A 15,377-nucleotide genomic window follows, 5' to 3' on the forward strand; every position below is an offset into this window, starting at 1 on the left:
AATGAGAGCCATTTTTTTTAATTCAATGTAATAGAGATGATTCAGGTTTTATATTTTCCTTAATACTAAAGGATTACTTACTTTATTATTGAATTAATCATCTGCCTGGATATTCTGTCAATATAGCTCATAATCCAATCACATCTTCTCAGAATCCAATCACATCTTATCCTTTAATTATTCTTATCCCTTTTCTCCCATAAATCTTTCTTAGGGGATTTGTTGGAGGCCTTTTACCATTTAGACTATCTTATATTTTTTATTCCTCACTTTCTCCATATGACAAATCTACCTACTTTTCTGCTCATACATTTTCTTGATTATATTTTTCAGTTTTTTTGCACATGATCATCCTTGGTGTGTGAAGAAAGTTCTATCCTCCTCCCCTTTCTGAGTAATGCAGCTCACTTGAGTCTATATGAGTCTGTGTGAGTTTGTGTCACCTAGCATAGGTCACAGGACTATGGCCAACGCACTTAATCTGGAGAGGATTGAATTTGATCCAGAAGGGAGGGGGAGGTTAAAAGGTTCTAGACAAGGAAGGACGGGTGTCTTCTTGTAGTGATGGCCAAAAACATGGCTGAGGGATTTTTTACTATGTGAGTTTCAGCTTCCCTGGATAACTACATAGACCTGAAATGTTTATTCCCCCAACAGAAGCCCTTAATCTAGTTAGTTGCTATAATATTCTAATATACCAAACTATATCCTTTCTAATACTATGGTTAATATCCTATTATTATAATTGGCATCTTATACACAGTCTACTGAGTCTAATTTTTTCTAAAAATTATAGTTGCAGTTATTTACCTAAAGGATTATGTGATCACTTGGTTTATGATCAATAATATAAAGACATTAAAAAAGAATTTTCCTTTCATTTTCCTTTCCCCTATTGCTCTTCTCACTGCTCCATTAATTATCCAAACCAAAGCACCCCTGCTTTGCCATCATTCTCCTATATATTTTTTCTCTCTGTATTAGAACATATACATTTAAAAAATTTTATTTAATTAGTTGATTTAGAATATTTTTCCATGGTTACAAGATTCATGTTCTTTCCCTCCCCTCCCTCCAGGCCCCTCCCATAGCTGATGCACAATTCCACTGGGTTTTTACATGAGTCATTAATCAAGACATATTTCCATATAATTAATATTTGCACTAGGGTGATCATTTAGAGTCTACATCCCCAATCATATCCCCATCAACCCATGTGATCAAGCAGTTGTTTTTCTTCTGTGTTTCTATTCCCACAGTTCTTCCTCTGAATGTGGATAGTGTAGAACATAAACATTTTGAAGACAGAATCTGTTTTGCTTTTGCCCCAGGTGCTTGGTATATAACAAAGGTTTAATAAATGCCTTTTCATTCATCTAGTATAGCGTGAATGAAGGAGAATAATGTGAAGTAAGACTAGTCTGGTAAGCTGGAGCCAGAATGTGAAAAGCCTCAAAGGCCAGACAACTTTGCCTTTTATCCTGGAGGCAAGAAGCAGTCCCTGGAGCTTCTTCTGTAAGAGAGTAGTGCTTTCTCACATTAGGAATATCAGTCAGACAACTGTGTGAATTGGAGAGGGGAGTGACTGGATGCAGGAAGACATATTTAAAGGCTATTGCATTAATCTAGGCAATGGGAATGAAGGTCTAAACCAAGATAGTAGCTATATAAGTTGAGAGAAGTAGACATATGTGAGAATATTGTGGAAGTAGAATAAAAAAAAACTTGGCAACTGAATGGATATATAAAAGGTAAAGAAAAGGGGAGATTCAAGGACTATGAACCCCAAGTGACAGAAAAATAGTAGAACCCTCCACAACAATAGCAAGCTTAGGAAGATGGAAAGATTTGGCCCTTGGTGGTGGGAACTGGAAGGAAATAATGAGTGATTGTGAATGCTAAAACTGTAAATGCCAAAACTGTAAAGGTTTTGGCCAAACTGTAAAGATAATTTTAGTGTTTTGACTTAAAATCTAAATAAGTGGTCGCCATGGGAAATTCCCAAATATGAAAATACCCAAGTCAGCTGGGATTTATGGAGATTTTTAATTAATATAAATGAAGGAATTAAGGGAAGGGGAGGGAGGGAGGAAGAGAGAGAGAGAGAGAGAGAGAGAGAGAGAGAGAGAGAGAGAGAGAGAGAGAGAGAGGGAGGGAGAGAAAGAGAGAGAGATTGATTAAGAGAGAGAGAGAGAGAGAGAGAGAGAGAGAGAGAGTAGCCAAGCAGTAGGAAAGGGCCTAGGCCAAAATGGCCTAGGCCTGAGCCTAAGGGAGAGCGAGTGAGTCTTTATAACTCATCACAAGATCGTTTCCAAGCAAGCTCCAGTCCTCCACTGAATCTCCTGAACTGAGTTCAGAGTCTAACTCCACACTGAATTCAATTGTGAATTCCATTCAAAATGTCCTCACTTCAACTACTAAATTACCTTTTACCCCTTTCTTTTAAAGAAATTTTCAATCCTAACAATTTTTTCATGTGTTATTAAGGATCCCTTTGATAAAATGTAGGTTAATTTCATAAAGGTATTATAGAGATAAGAAAGTAGGCATTCAAACAATTAGTTATTGAATTCCTTTGTCATCTTTTGGGGAGTAACTATAAGATTCATGATTCATTTGGTTTTTTTAGGTAACTTGGAAATCAACACATATCCCCCAACTTTTAGAAGTGTGTTTCTGTCAGGACAAGTTCCTTTGACTGACAGAAGGAAGGGATTCAGATTGATGAAAATTAGATGTGTCCCCAAGGGATGAATTCTAAATATTTGTGTTAAGGGAACTGGCAATTTATGTTAGTCATCATTGCTTGAGAATTCAAGGTTAAAATCAAGAACCAGAATATTTGCAGTTTGGGAGAAGTAATTCAATCAGGCCTTTTGGAAAGGGAATCACAATGAAACTTGGCCCTGTTGGAGATGGGACAGCGAAGGGGGAAAACATGATCACAGAAAATTGCAAGAAAATACAAATTAAATAATAATAGTAACAATAATGAATAAAGATATTTTTTATTTAGTCAGCTCCTTTTACCTGAACATGCCATAGAACTTTTTAGACATAGTTTCTCAAGTTTATTGTGGTCCCTCTTTATATTGTTGTTGTTAATTTGTTAATGATAGAGGAGACCTGGGAGCTGACCCAGGCAGCTAGTTGGTATAGTGAGTAAAGCATTGGGCCTGAGGAAGACCTGAGTTCAAATCCAATATCTGACATTTACTAGCTGTGTGAGCCTAGGCAAGTCACTTAGCCTCTGTTTACTCATATGTAAAATGGAGATAATAGTAGCACATACCTTCCAGGGGTGTTGGGAACATCAAATGAGATAATATTTATAAAGTGCTTAGAACAGTGCCTGGAATATGATAACTGTTAGCTATTATTATTGTTATTATTAGACTTCCTTTCAGTCATACTGTAAATTGAGAATGGAACTTAGATCTTCTTTGTGTTCTTAGGTCAAATAGACCTTAAGTAAAGTTAAAAGGAAAACTGTATCGTTGGCCTAAAAAATGATCCTCTCATTTTGTGTTTAACCTTTGTTTATGCTTCTTATGTCCCAGGTGACCATGGAGGTGAGTGGTCTTCCACTAGAGCTATGGCGTCTGATCTTAGCCTACCTGCGACTTCCCGACCTTGGCCGTTGTAGCCTCGTGTGCAAAGCCTGGTATGAACTCATTCTCAGCCTGGACAGCACCAGGTGGCGCCAGTTGTGCCTGAGATGTGTTGAGTGCCGACATCCCAATTGGCCCAATCAGCCTGATGTGGAGCCTCGGTCTTGGAGAGAAGCATTCAAACAACACTACTTGGCCGCCAAGACATGGACCAAAAATGCCCAGGAACTGGAGTCTTCTAACTGTTTTTACCTCTTCCGAAGAAGAAAGGACCGGCGGGTTCTCTATGTTGGACCTGGTTGTGAATTTGACAACCTTGGCAGTGCCTTGACCTCGGCCAACATCTATGATAAGATTGTGCTCTTCCCAGGCATCTATGAGGAACAGGGCGAAATTATCCTGAATGTTCCTGTGGAGATCATGGGCCAAGGGAAGCTTGGGGATGTGGCTCTGCTGGTCTGTGTGGATCAGCACTGTGCCACAACACGGCTCTGCAACCTTGTCTTCATGCCAGTCTGGTTCAGCCCTGTCATGTACAAGGTGGGTGAGGTCATACGTAAAAAAACAGAGATTATTTTCTCTAGCCTTAGCGTTTGGCTCTAATGATGTCATCCTTTTTCTCTCTTATCCATAGTTAGAGGCAGCTAGGTAGTAGAGTGGCTAGAGATCTAGACCTTAGATACTTATTAATTGTGTGACTCTTGGCAGGTCATTTAACCTCTATATGATGCCTCATTTTCTTCACCTGTAAAATTGGGATAATAATAGTACCCACCTCCCAAGGTTGTTGTGAGGATCAAGTGAGATAATATTTGTATTTTACTTTGCAAACCTTAAAACATTATATAAAGATATTATTATACCAGTATATGGATTAGATATGTCCATTAAATTTTATTCTCTGGATTTTTCATTATTCATTTTTCCCATTATTCAGCACAATCAGAAGGGAAGGAGGGATAGAGAAATCCAAAATAGTCTCTTTTTAGGCAAATTTTATTAGTTCTTTAAAAGGATAGGAAAAGCGGCTGCTAGGTAACTCAGACTTAGACCTGGGTTCAAATTTGACCTCAAACATTTACTATCTGTGTGCCCCTGAGCAAATCATTTAAACCCAATTGCCTAGCCCTTGCCACTCTTCTGTCTTAAAATTGAAACTGACAGAAGGTAAGGTTTTTTAAAAAGGACAAGAAAAGAAAGAAATGGAAAATAATGACTAAAAAGAGTTTCTGGATCAGTTAGTTGACAACAATACTTTTTTGCTTGAGAGGAACACTCAGAGATGCTAAATGATTTTTCCTAAATCACCTGATAATCTAAGAAGAAGAACGTTTGTGTCCCTAATCTTTCAAATGGACCACCAAATTCTCCTAAAGTTAGCACAAAGATTTAGAGATAAATGTTGGATTTTTTTCCTACAAAGTTATGAGGAATAGATAAGGGAATTAACATCCTTTTCCCTAAAAAAAAGAAGTTAGCAAGGGGTAATGATAATTTTTAAAATATGTGAGGGCTTCACTTGTCATCCAGACATTCATTTACATAGGGGGTTCAACAATAAGAAATGGACTTAAATGATTTCATTGTATGATAGCAATGAAAATTTAGATTTGTCATAAAGGAAAAATTTAATGGCCATAAAGATGACTATATGCTAATATGAGTCAATAGAGCTTCTAATCACCTATGAAGAATTTTTACAAATAGGAAACCTGTTATCTCTTTAGACCCCAACTAAATCTTTAATCTCATGATTCAGATAGTATCTCACCTAGGTTAATAGGAAACTTAAAAATTCATTAAAAATAAAGCACTTAATCTCCTTTGAGGCAGCTAAGTGGCACAATGGATAGAGTGATAGACCTGGAGTCAAGGAAGACTCATCTTCCCGAGTTCAAATTTGAGCTCAGACACTTACCAGCTAGGTGACCCTGGGCAAGTCACATAACCCTGTTTGTCTCAGTTTCATCATATGTTAAATGAACTAGAGAAGGAAATGGCAAACCATTCCAGTATCTTTGTCAAGAAAACCCCAAATGGGGTCACAAAGTCTTGGTTGTGACTGAAAAATGACTGAAAAAAAATTAAAACTCATCTTATTTTGCTTCTTATGTGGCTAGGTTTAGGAATCAGTAAAAGTTTAATGCCCTTTTCAAAGCTCTGCACTGGCAAGAAAGGCCAATTCAGGGGGCAGCTGGGTAGCTCAGTGGATTGAGAGTCAGGCCTAGAGATGGGAGGTCCTAGGTTCAAATCTGGCCTCAGACACTTCTCAGCTGTGTGAGCCTGGGCAAGTCACTTGACCCCCATTGCCTAGCCCTTTCTTCTACCTTGGAACCAATACACAGTATTGACTCCAAGATGGAAGGTAAGGGTTAAAAAAAAAAAGAATGGCCAATTCACAGAAAACAAAAGATTTCTAGCACTGAGCCCCTAAGCAAATGCCCATGACAGTGTTCTACTGTGGGAATCTCCCCTGATCTGAATACCCAGTCCTTGATGCTGTTTTTGGCAATCCCAAACTTGGATGAAGCTGTAGAGCTCTGTAATCCGTACACCACTCTATATGTCAGCTGTTATTACTGTTCTTGTTATTAAGACCAGATCCGCAAGGCTTTGAATGGCTTCACTATAATGGGAGTTAAGGAATGGGTTCTGAACCCAAAGGTTCTATTTCTAGCTCCCTCCCTGCCTTCTAAAGCACCCAGCCCAAAGAATTCATGATGTTGTATTCGGATACCAGAGGGCCTGCATTCCCACCCTCAGTCTTCCCTGACGGGATCCTTTTGCATTTTTAAGGCAGGTCATGTCTAGGGTATGAATTTCATGGTATCTGCAAATTAGAGGAAGTCTCCTGGAGTCGCTGTATTCAAATTGGCAAGCTGGGATATGTTGGGAGCCCTACCAACACCGGCTCTGATTGCTTCTATGAATTATTCCATATTCCAACTCCAAAACCACTGCAAGGGCTCCTAGGGAAGGAAATGGAAAGGGCTAAAGATATATTATATCCCTTCTGTTCCTGGAGATACTGTTTGTGCCCAGTAGAACTTAGCCGGGGTGGGAAGAGGCACACACATCTGTTTAGTTTTACATTTTTTCTCTTTGACCTAATGGTACTTCGCAGCATGTAAGTGGAACCAGAAAAGTCATTCTGAAGTCCTCATTCTGATGAGTGTGAGAGGTGGGTCAGTCGACAGAGGTTCATAAGTTGCTAATAAATACATAATTCATTAGTTATTTGAATGAAAGAAACTCCTTTGTAAAGGGAAAAGGAGATCGGAAACATGGCAGGGAAATTCGTCGTTTTGCAGTTTCATTTTTTTTATTTTCCATTTTTAGGTATCTTCGGGCCATGTCCAATTTGATAACTGCAACTTTGAGAATGGGCAATTGCAAATTCATGCTCCTGGAACCTGCCAAGTTAAATTTTGTACCTTTAATCAAGCCAGCATCAGTCTTCATAGTGTAGCCCTTTGTGTCCTTGAAAACTGTGAATTTGTTGGGAGTGAAATTGCCTCTGTGACTGTTGAAGGGCATCCATCCTCTGATAGGAATTGGGCCTACAAGCACCTTATGGGACTGGCCAGGTCCTCTTCTGCTTTATCAGCTACCCAAGATTCAGCACCTTTGAACCCCTCAAACCAAGAAACCTTCGGGCATCTGCCCATAAGAAACCCAAGGACCTGCGAGGTTGTTATAGGTGAAAGCCAGAGCAACTTCATTCCAGCTTCAAAATCCCCACGAGCATGTGAAAAAGACTTTAAGAAGGAGAATGCAATGAATAGTGAACTCTGCCCTGCCAGGGATGGGCAGAGGACTGCCCACGATGCTGACTCCAATGACAGTGACCATAGCTCCAGCAGCGAAAATGAATCTGAAGACCAGTTCTTGTTCAAATTCTCCCACCAGCTACCCAGTTTGGCCAAATCTCTCCTCTGCAGGCCACAAACCAATGGACTGACCAACCTCCAGAAAGGCCTGGAACTGAAAACCCTGCAGCAGGAGCTTCAGAGAGACAGTGAGGCTCAGTCTCTCGCCTGCTTCTTGCAGGGCTGCCTCATTAGGAAGTGCCTTTTCAGAGATGGGAAAGGGGGGGTCTTTGTCTGCTCTCAGGGCCGTGCCAAGATGGAAGGGAACGTCTTCAGGGACCTGGTGTATGCTGTCCGGTGTGTGCAGAATAGCAAGGTGCTGTGAGAGGTGCTCAAATGCACATCTTTAAACAAGCAAAAGTTGAGTCCTTAACATGAGTTCTTAATCAATTGAGTCTAATTGTTTGCCTGTTTCCAGATACCTGATTCCTGATTTACCAGAGGGACCTATGTATAAAACATCTATGTGCAGTGAGTGCTTGGTGTTGTCACTGGGCTTATTGGATAACTTATTTTTTTCAGTGGTACTTTCAACATGTATGTATTGCATTTCCTTTGGTATGCCTGCTTTCCCAGTGACGCTGTTTTCCATCATTACTCATCCTGTTACAGAAAACATGTCCATATCCATAATCTAAAAAACAGAATGTCATTGAGACATTTAGAGCAGTTGTGAAGACACGGACACTTACTTCTTCATTGCCTTGAGCAGATGACCCTACTTGTGTCCACACTCTTAGAGCACCTTCAAGAGTCCAGGAAGGCAGGAAGGAGGGGATGTAGGCAACCTCTCCGAGTTCTGAGGCCTGATTCTCGTTGTACCAGGAAGGCAGGAAGGAGGGGATGTAGGCAACATCTCCGAGTTCTGAGGCCTGATTCTCGTTGTACCAGGAAGGCAGGAAGGAGGAGATGTAGGCAACCTCTCCGAGTTCTGAGGCCTGATTCTCGTTGTACCAGGAAGGCAGGAAGGAGGGGATGTAGGCAACCTCTCTGAGTTCTGAGGCCTGATTCTTGTTGTACCAGGAAGGCAGGAAGAAGGGGATATAGGCAACCTCTCTGAGTTCTGAGGCCTGATTCTCATTGTACCAGGAAGGCAGGAAGGAGGGGATGTAGGCAACCTCTCTGAGTTCTGAGGCCTGATTCTCGTTGTACCAGGAAGGCAGGAAGGAGGGGATGTAGGCAACCTCTCTGAGTTCTGAGGCCTGATTCTCATTGTACCAGGAAGGCAGGAAGGAGGGGATGTAGGCAACCTCTCTGAGTTCTGAGGCCTGATTCTCGTTGTACCAGGAAGGCAGGAAGGAGGGGATGTAGGCAACATCTCTCTCTGAGTTCTGGGGCCTGATTCTCGTTGTACCAGGAAGGCAGGAAGGAGGGGATGTAGGCAACATCTCTGAGTTCTGGGGCCTGATTCTCGTTGTACCAGGAAGGCAGGAAGGAGGGGATGTAGGCAACATCTCTGAGTTCTGGGGCCTGATTCTCGTTGTACCAGGAAGGCAGGAAGGAGGGGATGTAGGCAACCTCTCTGAGTTCTGAGGCCTGATTCTCGTTGTACCAGGAAGGCAGGCCTTTCAAAATAGATTCTCACATGGTCCACGTACATCACTGCTCTAACCTGGTCCAGTAGAATCAGTGAAGTGAGGGGTCCCTGCTGTGTCCTATTAAACAAATTCTCTGAGCTGCCTTTGGTACTAAGTGACTCAGACATTTCAAAGTCCTTGCCTTAGGGGTTTCCTTGTGCTGCTAAGAATGGCTCTTATCAGTGAACCCTCCACCCCAGGGTAGTGCTAAAGTGACCCCTGAGGTGACTCCAGAAATGATCCAACAAAGCACTAACCCAGTCCCATAATGTATTTGAAGGAGGGTGGGACTTGGTCACTTGGCTGGAAGTGGCACGTGTTCCACATGGGCTTCCTTCTAACAATGATGTTAACCTGCCTTCTTCCAATTTGGAGGAAATGTCTCTGTATAAAAATATAGTTCAAGGGGCAGCTAGGTAGCACAGTGGATAGAGAGCCAGGCCTAGAGATGGGAGGATCTGACCTCAGACACTCCTAGCTGTGTGACCCTAGGCAAGTCACCTAACCCCAACTCCCTAGCCCTTACTGCTCTTCTACCTTAGAATCAATATAGTATTAATTCTATAAACAGAGGGTAAAAATAAAAAAAAAAGGAATATAGGCCAGTAAGTGAATGCTCTACTTTTATCCCTAAACTGCTACCCCCACCCCCATTTCAATATCCACTAATACTTATGCATATGTCTTTGAATTAGTGCTTTTTCCTGGACCCATTTAGCACCATACTATTCGTCTTCCCATAGTAGGAAGGAATAAGGGAATTTACAGATTTGAGGTTAGCTACATTAGATATCTGTTAGCCCATTTGATTTGTTCAAGTATTTGTATCTAGAAGTAGAGGGATGTGCATTCATATGAGTAAAGTACTGGTGCATCCTGGGATTGCAAAGGTAATAACCATGTCCATGAAGCACTTGCTCCATCAGGGCCTACCAGACTCATAGGCTTTCAATATGGGCCAGGGACGGGCAGGATATGTGTTCTCTGAGACCCAGCCTAGCTAAGGTTGAAGAGGCTAATCATCAGAGGTGGAGCCACCAGGTGAGAGGTTTTTTGAAATTTATTTTTTGGTATCAGAATGAATATAGTATTGCAAATAGTATGACCTTGATGCTGGTAACTTAAGTCTTAGCACATTAATTATCAGTGGCCACTTCCCCACTCCCTCCCAGCTTCTTTCGCTATCCTCTGAAAAGATCGCTCCTCCCCTACTCAGTAGAAGAAATTTGCCCTTAGAACAATGATTGTCCCCATGGCGCCAAGGTGTAAAACTTAACACTTAATCACCTGAACAAAAAGATAGACTGCTCATTTTTGGATTGGTGTAAAAATTAGTTTCATCAAAGCTTAGGAAAAACGTCAGTGTGGGAGAATAGGAAAATAACAATAATCACATGAAGAATGGATAAAATCTTTATTAAGTGCTTACTCTGTATAAAGTGCCACCCTAAGTCCTGGGGAGCCCATGTTCTTCTAATGAGTGGACACACCTGGAAGTTTCAGCTGGAAGTCAGATGGAAAGATCCCATTGTTCTTAAGGTGCTGCAGCAGGCCAGATGTTAATATTTCTTCTTTAATGCCATTTCCACTGATAAACTCATATTAGTTTCTGCTATTGAACTGCTTGACATTGCCAAGGACTTTGGTGGCAAAAACTTTCCTTTCTGGGTTTCTTGTCCCTGTGGTTGTAGTCCTTGCAGGAGCAGTAACCAGGCTGCATCTCTAACTTTCCAGGATCATGGCTGAGGAAACTGGGCTGGAGTATTGCTATTCCTAAGACTCTAGGAGTCATGGTCTGTAAACCTTAAAATTTCTTAGACTTATGAATGTTGGAAATTTCCCCATTGGGAAATTTCATACTGGAAAAAATTTCCTACTGATAGTAAGAACTCTATTGGAATGTGAAACCCCTTGGCATGGGAGGATCCTTCTCCTCCCTACTTAAGACTACTTTAGGACAGAAAACCTTTTGCTAAACAATGGAAAGGGTTTTGACCTATGCTTAAGCATAGAACAGGAAGTTCTTTGAGTCATGATTGATTTTAGAATTGGTACAATAGAGATACTTGGAATGACAGAACCAGGTCTTGGAAAATACAATCTCCACCCTACTTAGAGTAAAAGGATTTAGGAAGGGCTGCAGCAAAGATCAAGATTTAATTATTTGAGAATATGACCTTCAACAGACATGTGCAAAGGGGTCAGACCTCTGGGCGGTCCTGGGTTAAGCTAGAGCCACCATTGGCACAGGGGAGACATCGACAGTGATTGGTAGATGTGAGAACTCTAGGGGAGGGAACTTAGATGGTTTCCTTAAAGATAGCGGGGTCTGAGGACAGAGGGAGGAGAGTTCCAGAGGTTTTGCTCTGAGAGGTTTGGCTCTGAGAGGTTTTGCTCTGGAGGAGTCTGAGAGGAGAGAGGTCCAGGAGGGAGAGCTCCTGGAGAGGTCTTGAAGGAGGCTGTGGAAGGAGAACTCAGGAGGAGTCAGGAGGAGAATTCTCTGGAACATTTCTTGAAAGGAGGCTCTCTTGAAGGTGGAGTCTGAGGTTGGCATGAGAAGCCTTACCTAGAGAGATCTTGGGTGAGTGATAAAACCAACTGACTGATTTATTCATTCTTATTCCTTTCTTACTTTCTCTCTTTTTCTATTGATTAATCAGTGTATTATAAATTAAATTTCTCTATAAAACCCAGTTGGCTTGGGCATATTCATAAATTGGGAATATATTCCCTGGCGACCATCTTATATTTATATAAAACCAAGACATAGTAGAAAACATATTTCAGAGGTCATAATTGTTATATATTTCCCTTGCTCCCAAAACATTTTAATTATCATAGGTCCTAGGCTGTCTTCATCAGAATCTGAGGTGAGATGGCAATCAGGGGTTTTGGAAGTCATGTAATGTGTCTTGTAGGTAGTGCCTTTTGTCTCTCCCTCTGGGCACCCCATTATTTCAGTGAAGCCAGTTGGCCCATCTTGTGTGTGGCAGTTTGTTGACTGTTTGGGGATGGCTGAACCTCAAGAGTTGCCTTCACAGACAATGGCTTTGTGAACTGGATTTGAAAGTAGGGCAGGTTGTGTAGGGAGCACTGCCACTCCCAAGGTTCTCAAGCCCGCCTGCCTATTGGTGACAATTGGAAGACTGTTGTTGCTGTTAGTGATGAGGAAGGTGGATGGTCTGCCAGGTATCAAGGAGCAGATCTGAACTAATTAATTATCTAATAAGTGAAACATTAAACATTTAAGACAAAACAACCAATAGAGTGATTGACTCAGCCATATGGGCTTTACCTATTGTAGGATGCAGTCCTATAGACTTACAGAAAAGGAGAGAAAAAAAGGCATGTGCTACCCTCCTAGCTAGAGAGTCACAGGATTCTTTTGGTATGACTATGGACCAGGTTTTCCCTTCAGCAGCTCTCTTATTCCTTACAAGTCAGCCCAAAAATATTCCACTGCCAATAGCTACAGATACCACTAACTAGCTGTGAGTTTCTGATTCTCTTGTGAGTCTCCTTCCAGAGGAGAAGGAAACAAAAGGAAAGTTAATTTTTTGCTTCTTAGAAGAAGGAATACTGTACCATCTGGAAACTGAGGAATGAAAAAAACTCACTCCCATTAGGAGAAACTCATTTACCATTTAGTGATTGTGTCGGAGAACCCTGGGAATCAAGAAAAGTCAGCTGGCATTGAATGATGAGGACTTTAAAAGGGTGGCAAAAGCCCTGCAAAAAGAGGCTTGAAGGTAACTGATAGCTTCTAGATTAGTAATTAGGTAATTCCAATTGTTACCTAACAAACACAAAAATGCTCTTCACACTAGTGATGAGTTTCAAGTACAAAGTACTGCTTTTAACCCTGGTTGCTATGGTACAAGTAGTGAGTTTGCTGCCCTTTCTATTTTCTGTAGAAGGGTGGGAGAGAGAGAAAACTTCCCAGGGAAGGTGGTTGTAGGTTTTTTTAGGAGGCAAAGATGGCACATGATGAGCAGTCAGAGAAAAGCTAACTGGGTTGGAACTTAACATCCAGAAACTATTAGCATGGTCCATAAAAGAAATGGATGAAGGAATCAGCATTTCAATGATTGCATCATATGGGACTGGACCAGACGAACGTGAATATAATAACAGCCAATATACTTGTATATGGCAATGCTGAACTGCAGATCACAAAGTCCAGAGCCATTCTGTCCCCTATTTAGGGTGGTTTGGGGATGGGGTAGCAGAATTTTCAATTCAGACAGAAACTGTCAAGGATATTAATAAAAAGGATTCTGATATGATTATTGTAACCAAGGAATAATGTTCTAAATTGACTAAACTAATTCAAATGGGAAAAAAAAGGATTCTGACATTGAGTCCAAGTTAGCATAGGGCCTGGTGCTTCATAAATATTTATTAAATGACTGGCATTTAGGGTCATAAGATCACAGACCTAGAGTTGGAAAGGACTTCAGAAGCTATTTTACATATGAGGAAACTGAGGCCTGGAGATGTGGAATGACTTGCTTAAAGTCATGCAGGTAGTGACTCAGTTTCAGATTTTCTACTTGCTCCAAATCCAGTGCTCTTTCCACTACACCACTGCTTCTCATTGAATTGTTCCTTGACATCCATAGTCCATGTCAGTATCTTTTCTCTTGCTCTAGCAATGAATGGAGCAACATGCTGAATATAGGTTGCTCTCTCAACACTGAGACTAACCAGTTCCTGAAGATCCAAGAGGTTGAGCACAAGATGAATTTTTAATCAATTCAAGTATTTGTTCTGAGAATATCTATCATGAGCACAGGAGAGTTCTATTTCGTAGTTTAGATTCAACACTCTTAATATCAAAGAGGCAAGAGTTCTTTATCTAAACCACATAAAAACAATAGAACCCTTAAAAAAATGAAGTTCTAGATCCTTAAAAGAATTTTAGTTTTTTCAGAAATAATACCCTTCTTTTCTCTTTGAAAGTCAAATCCAGTTAAATTAAAGGCAGACTTTTTTGAATAGTTTAATTCCATTTAAAAAATTGGAAACAAAACAAAAAATCATTTGAAAAGAAAAAGATATAAAAATTTGAGGGAAAGACTAAACCACATCTATACTATAAAGAACTCTAAAACTAAAAAGGGTTCAATTTTCTTTGAAATAATTATCTCTACTAACTAGTTGATTCAGCTGGTGTTTTCTCAGACATCAGTTAAAGGTAGAAAGATTTAAGAAACATACATAAAAAGAATGAAAGCAGATTAAAAAGGGAAAAAGGAGTTTTCTATATATTCCAATGTGGATGCACAAGGAACTCACTAACTAATAAGGATAAAAAAAATAGAAGTAAGAACAGATAATAGCAGGTGATGAGAAAAGTATAGCATGATCTTGTAAAAATAAGGTCAGGAATGCTAACTCAGACTGAGCTGAGGCTGATAAGGAAAACCATGGACAAAAAAAGGGAGTTTTTTGTTTTATTTTAAGTAGTATGAGGGGGGTGGAGAGGAAATGGAATTAAAGAAGGGATGGTTGAAGATGGCCTAATAGGAAATGAGTTATAGGGAAATGGATTTTGGCTTAATATAGGGAACGAGTATAGTTTTAAAAAAAAAGTTTCTTCCTTGAAAAGCAATGAGTTCCATGACTAGAAGAGTTCAGACAATACTGCTCAGGATGGTCCTATTAACTGATTACAGTGAGAAGGTAGAGAGATGCATAGTTTTTACTTTGCTTCTGTTTGTTTTTTTTTTCTGCCAAAGAAAATTATCTTTAGAGGGGAAAGAAGTAAGCAAGAGTTTAAAATAGGAAGTTGATACTCAAGATTAGTAAGGAGATAGTAGGAGATAACTAGTCCTTGATGATGGTTTGGATCACCTGATCCAGTTGAATTACCTACGGAGATACAAAAAGAATTGATGGATGTGATTGCTGAGCCATTGTTAGTGATATCTGAAGGGTCTTCAAAAGTGAGAGAGAAACTCCAGAATTGGAGAATGATTAATGTTTTCCAGTTTTTCAAAAAAGAATCTGCAGGACTATAGGCTAGTAAACTTGATTTCAGATCCTGGAAAAATCCTAGAATATATTATTAAGAAGATGATCAGGGACAGCTAGGTGATCAGTGGATTGAGAGCCAGGCCTAGGGATGGCAGGCCTCAGACCCTGGACGAGTCAATTAATCCCCTTTGCCTAGGCCTAACTGCTCTTCTGCCTTGGAAACAACCCATAGTACTAAATCTAAAATGGAAGATGAGGTTAAAAAAAAAACAAAAGATGTCCATGAAAGCCTGAGAGAAAAAAACAATGATGACAAAGATCCATCTTGGACCAAGAGCAGG

The 15,377-nt window shown here is 40.4% G+C and overlaps 1 protein-coding gene across 2 annotated transcripts in view; it reads left to right on the forward strand.

Annotated features, from left to right (window-relative positions):
- Nucleotides 1-15,377, forward strand: part of FBXO10 (F-box protein 10) — a 111,849-nt gene that overhangs the window by 27,092 nt on the left and 69,380 nt on the right. For both annotated transcript variants that reach the window (XM_056806705.1, XM_056806706.1), the window contains exons 2-3: nt 3,561-4,151; nt 6,951-7,796. In XM_056806705.1, coding sequence (XP_056662683.1) covers nt 3,567-4,151; nt 6,951-7,796 — 1,431 coding nt within the window. In that variant the 5' untranslated portion in view covers nt 3,561-3,566. The remainder of the gene's footprint in view (nt 1-3,560; nt 4,152-6,950; nt 7,797-15,377) is intronic.

This window comes from Monodelphis domestica, chromosome 7 (genome assembly GCF_027887165.1).
Source record: "Monodelphis domestica isolate mMonDom1 chromosome 7, mMonDom1.pri, whole genome shotgun sequence".
Lineage (NCBI taxonomy): Eukaryota > Metazoa > Chordata > Mammalia > Didelphimorphia > Didelphidae > Monodelphis > Monodelphis domestica.